The 14,853-nt window shown below is 37.1% G+C and overlaps 3 protein-coding genes across 3 annotated transcripts in view; 1 reads left to right on the forward strand and 2 right to left on the reverse strand.

The window, feature by feature from the left end:
- Positions 1 to 14,853, reverse strand: part of LOC106135766 (vitellogenin receptor) — a 57,645-nt gene that overhangs the window by 21,181 nt on the left and 21,611 nt on the right. The window contains exons 20-27 of the mRNA XM_060951417.1: positions 14,352 to 14,732; positions 12,970 to 13,890; positions 11,873 to 11,989; positions 11,204 to 11,366; positions 10,338 to 10,423; positions 9,991 to 10,133; positions 9,673 to 9,749; positions 9,217 to 9,398 (exon numbers count right to left, since the gene is read on the reverse strand). Of these exons, the coding sequence (XP_060807400.1) occupies positions 9,217 to 9,398; positions 9,673 to 9,749; positions 9,991 to 10,133; positions 10,338 to 10,423; positions 11,204 to 11,366; positions 11,873 to 11,989; positions 12,970 to 13,890; positions 14,352 to 14,732 (2,070 nt within the window). The remainder of the gene's footprint in view (positions 1 to 9,216; positions 9,399 to 9,672; positions 9,750 to 9,990; positions 10,134 to 10,337; positions 10,424 to 11,203; positions 11,367 to 11,872; positions 11,990 to 12,969; positions 13,891 to 14,351; positions 14,733 to 14,853) is intronic.
- Positions 1,894 to 5,433, forward strand: LOC132903285 (uncharacterized). Its single transcript, XM_060951160.1, has 2 exons — positions 1,894 to 2,343; positions 3,206 to 5,433. The coding sequence occupies exons 1-2, from the start codon at positions 1,894 to 1,896 to the stop codon at positions 4,016 to 4,018; spliced, it is 1,263 nt and encodes a 420-aa protein (XP_060807143.1). The 3' UTR covers positions 4,019 to 5,433.
- Positions 2,337 to 6,790, reverse strand: LOC106140277 (uncharacterized). The gene is made up of 2 exons (XM_013341853.2): positions 6,110 to 6,790; positions 2,337 to 3,157 (listed from the first exon to the last, which is right to left on the reverse strand). Exons 1-2 carry the CDS (start codon positions 6,491 to 6,493, stop codon positions 2,669 to 2,671), a joined length of 873 nt encoding a protein of 290 aa, XP_013197307.1. The 5' UTR covers positions 6,494 to 6,790; the 3' UTR covers positions 2,337 to 2,668.

The following is a 14,853-nucleotide window of genomic DNA, read 5'->3' on the forward strand; positions in this document are numbered from 1 at the left end:
CGATTTCAAATAGATTTTCAAGCAACTTCGACATAATTTTATTTTATTTCTTTAGCATTAAATTTAAGCCTTATGTATGCTAATTACACACAAAAAAAATATAACGTGATCTCCAATAGTTTAGAACCTAGAGCATATTGAGTACATGCACATCGTATCGCTCGCCATATCCAGTACTTTATTAGTTCAGACGGTCTATTTAAATTTCGAACTTTAAGTACATCGAGTAGGTAAAGTATACCTATATGGATTTAAATACTGTTATAAGATTATAAAGAATTATAATATTTAGTAAATGCACTGGACAGGTTCTGTTTTATTAATTAAAAATCTATTCATCATTAGATATTTAAGGAAAGATTTATTTTGTAATTCTTACATTTTTGCTATTTTCACTACTACTAGTTTTTTTAACACATAAGCCTTCATCGGTTGGAAGAAACGCATGAAATTTTTTAGTTCCTGGAATTGTGATGGCAGAAGCAAAACGGGTTCGTAGAAAATCTCGCTCTTGTTGAATACTTTCCTCCGAGCAGTAGTATATTGTCGTTGTAGTCAACGATGATTTTGCCCATTCATACGTATTGATAGCGTTATTTCTAGATTGTAAGCTGGCCCGGGATGCCAATCGTTTAAGGTTTCCTCCAAGACCATCGCATGGACCTTTACCATGAGCAGTGCAACACCATTGAGATTGTATGAATGGGCAAAATCATCGTTGACTACAACGACAATATACTACTGCTCGGAGGAAAGTATTCAACAAGAGCGAGATTTTCTACGAACCCGTTTTGCTTCTGCCATCACAATTCCAGGAACTAAAAAATTTCATGCGTTTCTTCCAACCGATGAAGGCTTATGTGTTAAAAAAACTAGTAGTAGTGAAAATAGCAAAAATGTAAGAATTACAAAATAAATCTTTCCTTAAATATCTAATGATGAATAGATTTTTAATTAATAAAACAGAACCTGTCCAGTGCATTTACTAAATATTATAATTCTTTATAATCTTATAACAGTATTTAAATCCATATAGGTATACTTTACCTACTCGATGTACTTAAAGTTCGAAATTTAAATAGACCGTCTGAACTAATAAAGTACTGGATATGGCGAGCGATACGATGTGCATGTACTCAATATGCTCTAGGTTCTAAACTATTGGAGATCACGTTATATTTTTTTTGTGTGTAATTAGCATACATAAGGCTTAAATTTAATGCTAAAGAAATAAAATAAAATTATGTCGAAGTTGCTTGAAAATCTATTTGAAATCTTCGTCATTTCCGGTTTACTATACGAAAAAAAAATCAAATTTAGAATTCCATAAAAAAATCTAAATTTCCACTCTTTTAACTATAAGAAACCATTTAATTTTTATTTTTAACAAATTGATTTATAGAAAGTAATGGGCATCCAAAAATCACGGAATTCTTAAAACGTATTTTTTCAAAAGCTCATAATTCGGCAAAAAAGCTTCGGACGATAAAAATATTTTGTGTGCACTTCCATATCTGCTAGGAGTATAACTAACCAGAATATAAACAAAATCCAGAACCTCACCCTATTTTGCCTGTCCGCTTCACGTGAAATGCCCCTTAGGGTTGCTACACACATAATCGGGCCGGCATTAATCGGCACAGCCGGGCGGTAAAATCGAATATGTGTAGATGAATGTTCGGGAAAAAAGCCGCTCGTCTTTGCCGCTCGATTACAAAGGCCGGGCAACAGCCGAATGGAACAATCGGCCAAACCGGGCGGTAAAATCGAATATATGCAGATAATGTTCGGGAATCACAAACCGCTCGGAGCCGCACACAATCACTCGGCTCGGCAACTGCCGACTTATGCCGATCGGCTTTTGGCAACAATTTTTGTTCAGTAGTGCTAAAAATGTGGGACGAAGACGACGTGTTGTTAATTTCCGCAGCTTTTGTCGTTATTGCCGGCTCTTTACTACGAAAACCTCGAAGATTCTGGGTGCGAAGAGGCCTTCAAAATCGTGACAATGAAGATTTTCTTAATAGATTACAAGAAGATGACTGTGATGTGTTAAACTTAGAATACAGAAGCAACGGTGGATTCAAAGATTTTTTTAAAATGTCAAGTAGTGATTTTGAATTACTTCTTCAACTGATTGGACCATCAATTAACAAAAATGATACAAAATGGAGAACTGCTTTAACTGCAAAAGAAAAACTCGGAGTTACTTTAAGATATTATGTATCTGGAGACTCATTTGGAAGTTTAATGCAGACATTCAAAATTTCACAGCAAAGTGTTTCTGAAATAGTACCTGTAGTAAGTCAAGCTTTAATCACAGAGTTGAAGAGCTTTATGCAGGTAAGAAATAATTCAAGGTGATTAATTGTTGGGTTAAAGGAACATATTCGAAATTAGAATCTGCATTTATTTTTTTATTTATTAAAAAAAATGGAAACATTTTTTGGTATTACGAAATCAATCACAAATAAAATTAACAAATAAAGTCAACATAAAATAACTTTAGCATCTAGCTTTTAACTAAAAAATTATCAGTCACGCGAATATTACTCCGTAATAATTTCAGGAATGGAAAGTTGCGTCGCTTAAGAACTATCATCCATCATAAATCAACATAAACACCACATTTTTAGCATGTTGCTTTGAACAAACTAAATGCACGACATTAAGCTAAAGGATCACGTGATTGTTCTTCTGCAATAACTTTAGGAACGGAAAGCTGCGTTTCTTGAGAATTATCAATCAAAGCTGGTTTATTGTTATTTATGGAAATATATCCTTGTTTGTCAGAATCTGGCACAAAGTTATTAGTACCATCATTAGTTGCAGAGCTGGTACTTGTGTCTGGTCGATAGTAATTATATGAGTCGTATACTCCGAGTTCCCCCTCCATTAGAAGGGTATTTATTTTATTTTGCAAAGTAAGTCTTGCGTAAGGACAATAAATTTTTCTCAACTTCACAGCTACTTGGTCACCGAACAAGGAGAATTCATCTTTGTCACTCCGATTTTTGTATACCTCCGTCATAATAGAATATGCACTCGAAATTTTTTCGTTGACATTCCCCACGTTGCGTGAACGCTTTCGGCATTCATCTGAGGTTTCAGTGCAAGCAGTCGTACTATCTAAGCTGTCTTCAGCAGTGTAATCAATCTGAAAAAATAATAATTACTTATAAATAAATAGTTTTCTACATTTCAGATGCCAAATACCGAAGAAAAGTGGAAAAATATAGCAAAGGGTTTTAACGATAAATGGAACTTTCCGAATTGTCTCGGTGCGTTAGATGGGAAACATGTGCGAATTGAAGCACCATTTCACAGTGGCACTGATTACTACAATTTTAAAGAATACTTTAGTATTGTGTTAATGGCACTTGTAGATTCTGATTATAATATCCTGTATGCTAATGTTGGATGCCAAGGTCGAATATCAGACGGCGGAGTTTTTTCAAATACTATATTGGACAATATAGAAACATTGAATGTGCCAGAAGACAGTGAGCTTCCTGGGAGACCGTGCCGGACACCATACGTAATTATAACTGATAATGCATTTCCTTTAACAGAAAGATTTATTAAACCATACACATCTTTAGGGAAAAAGGGATCGAAAATTAGAATTTTCAATTATCGTTTGAGTCGAGCACGTCGGATGGTTGAAAGTACTTTCGGAATTTTAAGTAAAGTGTATGGGTGCTTTCGAAGACCGTTCAAATTACAACCTAGCAAAGTAACAAAGGTTGTGATGGCATTATTACATCTACACAATTTTCTCCGAAGAAATGATGAATCGAGGCATTTATACGAATACTACGCGTTTCAAGGTGATAGAAGAAATGCCACAAATGACGTGGGAATAAACGTAGGAGAGGCTGAAGAAACTAACGCTGAAAATGCAAATATTGAACCAATAATGCTGTACAATTTTTCGCCCGGTGAAATTGTCAGGGATGAATTTGCTGAGTATTTCTGCTCGCATCAAGGAAAAGTTCCTTGGCAAAATAAGTATTAAAATTTATTAATATGTACTAAAATCAGTGTAGCTAGCTAGATTTGTGTTGATAATTAAATAAATATGTTGTAGTATAGATTTTAGTTTTTTATTTACTACTAACTAGCAACCCGGCCCGGCTTCGCACGGGGATTTCTTACAATTATGTTTTGTATGAAAAAACTTTCGAGAATAAACTGTTTGAATATAATGTAAACTGCAATTAATTTCGTTGAATAAAACAAATACAAATGCTAACTTTGTTTTATACTATGTAGTCTAGGTACACTAATCTACACTAATATTATAAAGAGGGAAACTTTCTTTGTTTGTTTGGTTGTAATGAATAGGCTCAAAAACTACTGGACTTATTTTGATGAAATTTGAAAGATAGACTAAACCTTTAGGAGTAACATAGGCAATTTAAAAAAAATCCCAGGAACAAACATTTTAATAACATAGCAATCGACCGGGGCTTCGGTTGCGTTAAATTTCCTTTATTTTAACGTAATGCTGCACTGAAAACTATGTTGGCCGTCGTATTTGTAAGTGGCAACAAAACATATTGATTTTCTGGAGATCCTACTCGAGAAAGAGCAACATATAATTGCCCATGCGAAAAGCACTCCTTTCTGAGGTCGATGCCAACAATCGAAAATGTTTGTCTCTGGGATTTATTTATAGTGAGGGCAAATGAGACCTTTACAGGAAACTGTAACCTTTCAAAGTATATACTTAGGTAAATCCGTCGGTATCATTGGGATCCCTATCGGTAATGTAACTATTGGATTTTTGCATGTTAAGCCGATTTTAATTAGAAGTACCGGTTTAAAAAAATTACATAAATATACACCCTCAATAAAAAATTTATTTAATTCGAAAACGCAATCATTCACTTTTAATTTTTTTAATAGCGCCATCTGTCGTTCCATACTATAAACTGGCAAAATTTCAAATTTTAATAAAAATTTTTGCATGTTAAGCCGATTTTAATTAGAAGTACCGGTTTAAAAAAATTACATAGAAATACACCCTCAATAAAAAAAAATATTTAATTCGAAAACGCAATCATTCAAATTTAATTTTTTTAACAGTGCCATCTGTCGTTCCATACTATAAACTGGCAAAATTTCAAATTTTAATAAAAAAATTTTGCATGTTAAGCCGATTTTAAATAGAAGTACCGGTTTAAAAAAATAACATAAAAATACACCTTTAATAAAAAAAAATATTTAATTCGAAAACGCAATTATTCACATTTTAATTTTTTTAATAGCGCCCTCTGTCGTTCCATACTATAAACGGGCAAAATTTCAAATTTTAATAAAAATTAATCAAAATGTCAATGAATATAAGAAATATTTTCTAAAAATCAATAAAAATAAATAAAATGAAAAAAAAAAAACTTACACACGGGTACCACGGATCGAACCATCGACATCGACATCAACTATATGACCCTTGGCATTTACCACTGAGCTATTGAATGATACTTACAGGTGGCGAAATTTTGAATAGGATTCTTATAAATTTTTCTTTTCAACCTCATTTGGTCTTTTCTTAAAGTCAAATTTAAAAAACCTATTTTTTATTGCATAACATTAATAACATAAGCTACTGTCCAAATTTCGCTTTTATAGCTTCTATGGTTTAGGCTGGGCATTGATTAGTAAAAAATCATCGGTCCGCGCGCAGTTTCACCCGCGTGGACTACAAACAATGCCCAGCAGTGGGATAAAAAGTAGCCTATGTTACTCCTGAAGGTTAAGTCTATCTCTGTGCCAAATTTCATTCAAATCGGTCCAGTAGTTTTTGAGTTTATTCGTTACAAACAAAAAAACAAAAAAACAAATCTTTCCTCTTTATAATATTAGTTTGGACTAGCTTCCCGCCCCGTGTCTTCGCCCGCACTTTATTAGATTTTCAACTAAGTAAATCGGTTTAGCGGCTTTGACGTGAAAAGGTAACAGACAGACAGATACTTTCGCAAGGATAAGGGTTACATGGATGGGATGGATAAGGAGAATGGATATTATCAGTTAATCTAATCTATAACACAGATACACTTAACATAGACAGAAAAGGCCATTTATAATTGTGTAGACAACTTACCATTTGCGAATCCATAGTCTTGCGAGGTTTATTTCTGGATGATAAAAATAATAAAGATTTGTAGGCGAACCATTTCGAAGTAAATGATTCATCGGCCCCAGATCCACTCTTTTTGCTGTCTTGTTCTTTCTTTTTTTCCCTTAAAAAATGACTTTGGAGGTTTTTAATTTTTCTCTCAACTTCAACTTTTTCGACTTCAAACTTTGCTGCAATTTCTACTAAGGCATCATGTCTTTTGATTTTATTTTTATAGAATTCGTCTTTTGAATCCCATAACAACGGGTAAGACCGATAGCACTCGATAAATTGGATTGTTTTTTCCTGCGACCACTCCATTTTACGTGTGTATACTACGACAAGCATGTACAAAATGACCACAAACATTCAGAGACGACGCCGACGCGTGACGCCCGAATGAAAACCGAATTGTGCCGATTGAACCCGAATGAACTACGTATATACCCGATCGGCACAAGCCGAATGAAACCGAATGTTGTAGTAGTAGTTGCGAGTCGGCTTTTTCGTTCCACAAATACCGTTCGGCAGTTGCCGAATCGAATGATGCGTTTACTCGAATGAACTACCCGATCGGCACAAGCCGAATAAAGCCGAACAAGTGCAGTGATTACTTCGGGTCGGCTTTGTTGATCGACAAATGCTGCCGAACCGACAGTGCCGACCCGCCTATGTGTGTAGCAACCCTTATATTAAATGTTGAAGTCACAGATTCCCTCACTAGGCGTACTTCGAAAAATTCGTAAGGTATCGGCTCAGGTCGAAAAACATTAAACGATATCATAGATTCTTTCCTATTTAGTATTAGCCATTCTTCTGTCTTAGAATCCATCTTCTTGGTAATTTTTACGTTGTCACTTCTTCTAATCTGATCTCCGACCTTGAGACGACCATCTCTTTCCGCAATCCCCAATCTTTCAATATCACTGACAATGGCAGCAGGCCCCACAAAGCCGGTGTCTCTTCCAGCCAAAATGTGTATACCCATGTTCGGCTGTCTTCCTTCAACGCAGTCTTCTGGGTTCAGCATAATGTAAATAGTCGATTCTGTATTTGGGGACTCTGTACATGGTGTAGATGGATCTTAGAACTTGACAGCGACTGATTTCGTCCCTTGATGTACTGCCTTCCAATGAAAGGCTCGGTAGTGATTGGGTCAACCTAGAAGTGGGCTGCTGTGTATTTGCAGATGTGCTCGGTCGTGGCTCTGAAGTTGTGCTAGTAGGCGGATAATAAGGTTCGTCTGTACTTGAAGACATATTTTCTTTTATAATATGCCACGCGGACTTTCCAGTATTATCCTCAGGTACGCCTTCAAATGTAGGTCGTGAATCTGTAGGCAGTTCACTAATGTTATAAGATGTGTGGTCCTCAAATTTTGAAGATGTGCTTAATTCTGGCCCTGAAGTCACATCAGTACCATCATACAACATGCTTTTCCCTCGGTCATCGGTGATCGATCGGATCGGCGGTCGATGACGGTCATGTGTGACACAAGGCTCTAAAATAGGTTCAGTTGTGTCCGTCGAAGTACTCGGCTGTGGCTCTATGAAATAAACATATGAGTCAGGCATGCTTTCTTCTTGAAATAATGGATTGAAGCTTTCTCGCATCACAGGCGGTGTCCGTCGGCGCCTGAATTTACTTAAAAATTCAGCGAATAATGATTTCCTTATTGGACATTGATGTAGAAGTGGATCATTGGGGAGGTCGGGTTTCGGATTCGGAAGTAACCCCGTTGATGGTTCTCCTAAAATTGGATTTGGAGATGATGCCGGTGAATGTTCTCTTAAATCTGGATCTGAGGGTGAAATAGTAGCTGTTTCTTCTCAAATTGGATTTGAAGGAAAGTTGAGAGTCTTCCAAAGATTTGATTAAAAAATCTTCTTATTGAGGAAGTTTGAGGTGCTGACGTGTCTATATCCATTATTTTCCTTCTTCAAGAGAAAGTAAAATGCCAACACCGAATGAGCCAATTGATAAAAGACAATCTGTGTGTGATAGGTTGTGGCTCGCTCTCATTTGATCTTCTACTTTTTAAAGAACCATGTTTTGGGGATTCTGATCTTTTTATGTCTTCAGATGATTGAGTGACCATAGTATTTGCTTCATCGACAGTGCGTGGTTTATGAGTTCATGGTGCTAGAGGTGGTGTGTCGCTAACCTGTTCTGAATGTTGTAATTCTATATCATCAATTGGCGCAGAAGTCGAGGGTTCATCTAATAATGGGTTAGTGTTTCTAAGGAAGCGTTTCTTCCCGAGTCTTGCAGATCATCACAGAATTGTAGCTCATCACCAACGTTCGCTGACCTTCTTGAAGGTGCACTTCCATCACGACTAAGTTTAGAACTCTTTTGCGGAGAATTTCTTTCAGACGTTGTTTTTTTTATATATATGAAAACCATCTCGTAAAAAAACGAATGGAAAACTTTATAAAATCGCCAAAAATTGCGGTTCTAAACGTGCGCAAGCGACTTACTTTGGTGCTCACTCCGGACTCCTTTGTTCTTGTTCTTAAATGTCTTCTTTTGGTTCTGGTTGCTCACTATCTCTGGCTTTATTGTCATCAGACCAAAGACGGCAGTTTAACTAAACGGGACCACATTTTGTTTAGTTAAACTGCGGCTTTAGTTAAAATAAATATAAAATAAATATTTGTAAACTATTCCAATTATTATTATTTTTTCATATTGAAATCTGGTCTGTATATTCTACCAGAAAATTGTTTTTAATTTTTGCCATTAATTTTTCCAAAGTCGGTAAATTTCTACTTTTTTACTTTGCACAGCCTCCAAGGTGTGCCCTAAACTTTTCCATTTTTGTCCTTTTCAAATGGCATAATATACACGAAGAGTACAATGTTATTTTTTCTTACTTTTTGTACATTATTCCAGTATTTTCAGTTTAAATACTGGAACAATGTACAATTTTATTTTTGCTTACTTTTACATTTACTTTTAATGCATTTCTATTTCTGCTTTCAAGCCATACTTGAAAACTAATAAAATATAAGAAATGCACAATTTTCCCTTTCTTTTTTCAACTTTTGAAAAGTTGTTTAAATTTACAAATTTTACCTTTTTTTTCTTACCTTTTGCACAAGATTCCGCTATTTCGTCAGATCCGTCTTCGCAATCTTTTCTGCTATCACACACTTTTTTATACTCAATGCATTTTAACCCCTGCTTGCAAAGGAACAGCTTCCGAGGTTCGCAAAAATCATCGCAGTCTAGCTCATCGGTGCCACTAGGACAATCCGATTTATTGTTGCATCTGTAGTAGGAAAAAAAATATATTTTCTTTTTATGTTTAGCTGTATAAATTGCGAATTGATTTCTGGTTTTTGACAGTCAAATATGTATATGTATTTAAAAATAATGTTGTTGGTATTTTCAATTTTGTCAGACAGCACAACATATAACCCATTACCCAAGACGGTTTTAGGACTTGGTTGAATTCAAAATGTTTTATTTTTTTTTGTTAATTTATATTTTTTTATTCGATTACTGTCCTAAATCCATCTTATCTACCTATTTGTTCGTCTAACCGAGCAGTAGCAGGTATGCATATTGTCCTGTTTAGTTCGCAAGCGTGCTCTTCTTCAGCGCATTGCGGTACATCCACCTAAGAAGCATTGTATGACATTATCATAGCTAAGCCAAATTGTTAAGGATCTTTCTTTTCTTCTTTCACCATTATTACATACTTATTATTACAAATGTGACCATCTGAATCACTCAAACCGCCACTATGAATCAAGGCCGTTTTTTCATTTCATTCATTTTACTCGCATTGATTTCAAAATAATTCCAAAGGGGTTTCATTTTACTGTAAAAGTCTGTCCAGCTATTAAAAGAAATCTTACCTCGTTGGATTCTATAAGTGGCTCTTTACAATCAACTTCGTCAGAATTGTCTTTGCAATTAGGTACACCGTCGCATTTCAGTTTGATATTTATACATTCTTTGTTACGACACATGAAGTGACCTACACTGCATACCTTGCGACCTAAAATTATAAATTTTGCTTTTAGTCCTTCTTTTTCATTTCTATTATTGATTTCCGGGGCTTCTCTCCAGGGGCTCGGGAGAGACGCCAAGAATCATTTATTTCATCAATATTACAACTTAACCTATCACTCTCAAAAAATTGGTTATATTCAGAAAATAGTGTCGCATTTTCAATTGCAATATGAAATACAATGAATTTTACCGCAGTTTTTCTCATCAGATCCATCTGTGCAATCGTCTTCGCCGTCACATCGGAATGAGTTCATGATACATGATCCTGTGGTGCACCTGTTGGTTCCAAATTAACATTACCAACGTTAATGTTTTAAGTTACTATAACATTATTACGTTGAGTTTTACAAAAGTTAAGTAAAATTTTTTTGGTCGTATTATTTTCTACTTGTTCTTTCAAACTATCGTAGCTCCTTTCTGGATCAACCAGCAAAGCTGCCTTTTTTGTCCGTATAGTTCTATCTTTCAGTTCTACTGGTAGGACTAAACAAAAAAAATATCCATTAATTTCTAATACCTACTTGGTAAGTTGTTTTTTTATTTTATTTTTTTATTTATGGTCCTCTAACTGGCTGAACAACGAACAAGGTGAGTAACATAATATGGCATGAAGTTGCCAACCTTCTCGGAGCGAACACACCATGCACATGTGGTGTAGATGTAGCTCTCAGGTTAGTCACAATAATTACCCATAAATAATAAAATAAATAAATTACAAATATACTTAACAATCACATTAAAATACTTACACTGTTTGCGCCAATTAGTAATCTGTGCGCAATTTCACAGTGAAAAAAAGAGAAAAATCTTCCCGCCTTTTTCATACTTTTTATCGTTATCGAAGTGTTTTATTTCTTTAAAAATCATCAATCAAATTAAAATACTTACACAATTTTTGTGTTAGTACGTCATGTTGTGTTAAAATGTGCTTTTTATTATCGTATTGGTCGATGCAACTTACTTCTGCCTTTTTCATTCCTTTCCACAACTGTTTTGTGTGTACCGTTTCACTTTTCAAATTCATTTTCAATAAAACTTTTATTGAAATATACTTACATGAACTCATCATCTAGACAAGTCCAAGTGCCACAGATGTCTGGGTTCTCGTCATCATGCTCTGGGCAATCCTTATATCCATTGCACAAAACCGAACGATCCAGGCAAAGGGTCGTATTTTTACAATTAAATTTATCATCATCCGGACATCTCAAGACTGATTCTGTAAAAAAGATTTTATTTTATTACATGTAGATAGATAGATAAACTCTTTATTGCACCATAACAGCACAATACATCCAAAACAGCAGAAACGAGATAGTGATGTTACAAAGACGGACTTATCGTTAATGCAATCTCTTCACGTCAACCTTTATTGAACATTATCTCTTATTTTCAACATATAGTTTCTCTCCCTCTCTCATTTTCGGCATTGCGGCATTGCCAGACATCTGTTCCCCAGATTGTTAGCAGGCTTCAGCAAGACCTAGCCGTATCATCGTAAGCGGCCCTCTTGCATTTTATCTGCTATGTCAGAAACACGAAGGCTGCCGATTTTTACCGCCATTTAGACACCAGAAATGGACTAATGATGGATTAATAGACCTACCCTATCAGCCTGACCAGCTTTCTGTATAAGTTAATTCCACCAGAAAGGTAGGTAGACACCAAAGCGTGTTTTTGTATCGACGCCTACTCGTACCTAGTTTTTTTTTGTTTTATTCTTACCTGAATTGGTGATAAGTGTAAGCGTGCAGTGCCAATGTTTAGGAATACATTTTCCGTAACAATTTGCTTTATTTTCCGGACAAACAACTTCTGCTTCATGTTCGCCAACTAGGATTCCTATAAAAATATATATACTTATATAGAAATTATAGAATATAAATAATTACTTGATAAGGAACTTGTTACAAAACAAAACTGTAAAAGATAAAGAAAAAAAAATTACGAACAAAATTTATTTTTTATATTTATTTGTGCCGTGTGGTTCCCGGCACCAATACAAAAAAGAATAGGAACACTCCATCTCTTTCCCTTTATCAATTTCGTATACAATAACTCCTGGCCATGGCTGGGCTGGGAAAACTGTGTCGGATCCGCCCAAATATTCAATTCCAAGGTTGAGGCGCCTTAGGTTATCTTCTGGAGACTGTACAATCTCAATTGTCGTCTCTTGATTAGGGACTATGACCTCCGAGATCCCTTCTTTTTCTTCTTTTTTCGGGGATTTCACATCGGGTGACGGTTTTGATTCCAGACTTGGGGGCTCAATAGGCGGAGTCCCCACGTTACTTCCCGACGCTAAGGGGGTCGGGTCTATTTGTTTTCCTTCCATGCCGGCGCTGACTTTAGCCTGTGCTGGAATTTCTGATCATGACTTGACAGGACAGACAGTTTTTTTCCGGGGATTCCACATCGAGTGACGGTTTTGATTCCAGACTTTGGCGGCTGAATAGGCCGACAGCAATTCTCGAATAGATTCCATTGAAGGTTTTCTTAAATTTGAACTTGAATGTGGCACTGCCGATGTTTCTTCTAAAACTACATTCGATGGCGAGTCTGTTGAGAGTCTTCTTCGGATTAAACTTAAGTATTTTCCAATTGAGGAAGTTTTAGCTTTTGACGCGTCGTTTTCTGTCGATTGCCTTCTTCGAGAGGAAAAATTCCAACTCGGGATACGCCAACTGATCGAAGGTAATATGCGTCTCCCTGTGCTAGGTGGTGGCTCGCTCTCATTAGTTCTACCGGTTTTGGGAAAACTATCCATATAATATTTAATCATTTATTTATTCCTTGAATATGTTCACAATATACATAGATACCGGCGCTGACTTTAGTCTGTGTTGAAATTTCTGATGATGACTTGACAGGACAGACAGCTTTTTCCGGGGATTTCACATCGGGTGACGGTTTTGATTCCAGACTTGGGGGCTCAATAGGCGGAGTCCCCACGTTACTTCCCGACGCTAAGGGAGTCGGGTCTATTTTTTTTCCTTCCATACCGGCGCTGACTTTAGTCTGTACTGGAATTTTTGATGATGACTTGACAGGACAGACAGCTTTTTCCGGGGATTCCACATCGGGTGACGGTTTTGATTCCAGACTTGGGGGCTCAATAGGCGGAGTCCCCACGTTACTTCCCGACGCTAAGGGAGTCGGGTCTATTTTTTTTCCTTCCATACCGGCGCTGACTTTAGTCTGTACTGGAATTTTTGATGATGACTTGACAGGACAGACAGCTTTTTCCGGGGATTCCACATCGGGTGACGGTTTTGCTTCCAGACTTGGGGGCTCAATAGGCGGAGTCCCCACGTTACTTCCCGACGCTAAGGGAGTCGGGTCTATTTTTTTTCCTTCCATACCGGCGCTGACTTTAGTCTGTACTGGAATTTTTGATGATGACTTGACAGGACAGACAGCTTTTTCCGGGGATTCCACATCGGGTGACGGTTTTGATTCCAGACTTGGGGGCTCAATAGGCGGAGTCCCCACGTTACTTCCCGACGCTAAGGGAGTCGGGTCTATTTTTTTTCCTTCCATACCGGCGCTGACTTTAGTCTGTACTGGAATTTTTGATGATGACTTGACAGGACAGACAGCTTTTTCCGGGGATTCCACATCGGGTAACAGTTTTGATTCCAGACTTGGGGGCTCAATAGGCGGAGTCCCCACGTTACTTTCCGACGCTAAGGGAGTCGGGTCTATTTGTTTTTCTTCCATATCGGCGCTGACTTTAGTCTGTGCTGGAATTTCTGATGATGACTTGACAGAACAGACAGCTTTTTCGGGGATTCCACATCGAGTGACGGTTTTGATTCCAGACTTTGGCGGCTGAATAGGCCGACAGCAATTCTCGAATAGATTCCATTGATGGTTTTTTTAAATTTGAACTTGAATGTGGCACTGCCGATGTTTCTTCTAAAACTACATTCGATGGCGAGTCTGTTGAGAGTCTTCTTCGGATTAAACTTAAGTATTTTCTAATTGAGGAAGTTTTAGCTTTTGACGCGTCGTTTTCTGTCGATTGCCTTCTTCGAGAGGAAAAATTCCAACTCGGATACGCCAACTGATCGAAGATTATATGCGTCTCCCTGTGCTAGGTGGTGGCTCGTTCTCATTAGTTCTACCGGTTTTGGGAAAACTATCCATATAATATTTAATCATTTATTTATTCCTCGTATATGTTCACAATATACATAGATACCGGCGCTGACTTTAGTCTGTGTTGAAATTTCTGATGATGACTTGACAGGACAGACAGCTTTTTCCGGGGATTCCACATCGGGTGACGGTTTTGATTCCAGACTTGGGGGCTCAATAGGCGGAGTCCCCACGTTACTTCCCGACGCTAAGGGAGTCGGGTCTATTTTTTTTCCTTCCATACCGGCGCTGACTTTAGTCTGTACTGGAATTTTTGATGATGACTTGACAGGACAGACAGCTTTTTCCGGGGATTCCACATCGGGTGACGGTTTTGATTCCAGACTTGGGGGCTCAATAGGCGGAGTCCCCACGTTACTTCCCGACGCTAAGGGAGTCGGGTCTATTTTTTTTCCTTCCATACCGGCGCTGACTTTAGTCTGTACTGGAATTTTTGATGATGACTTGACAGGACAGACAGCTTTTTCGGGGATTCCACATCGAGTGACGGTTTTGATTCCAGACTTTGGCGGCTGAATAGGCCGACAGCAATCTCGAATAGATTC

This window comes from Amyelois transitella, chromosome 24 (genome assembly GCF_032362555.1).
Source record: "Amyelois transitella isolate CPQ chromosome 24, ilAmyTran1.1, whole genome shotgun sequence".
In the NCBI taxonomy this organism is placed as follows: Eukaryota; Metazoa; Arthropoda; class Insecta; order Lepidoptera; family Pyralidae; genus Amyelois; species Amyelois transitella.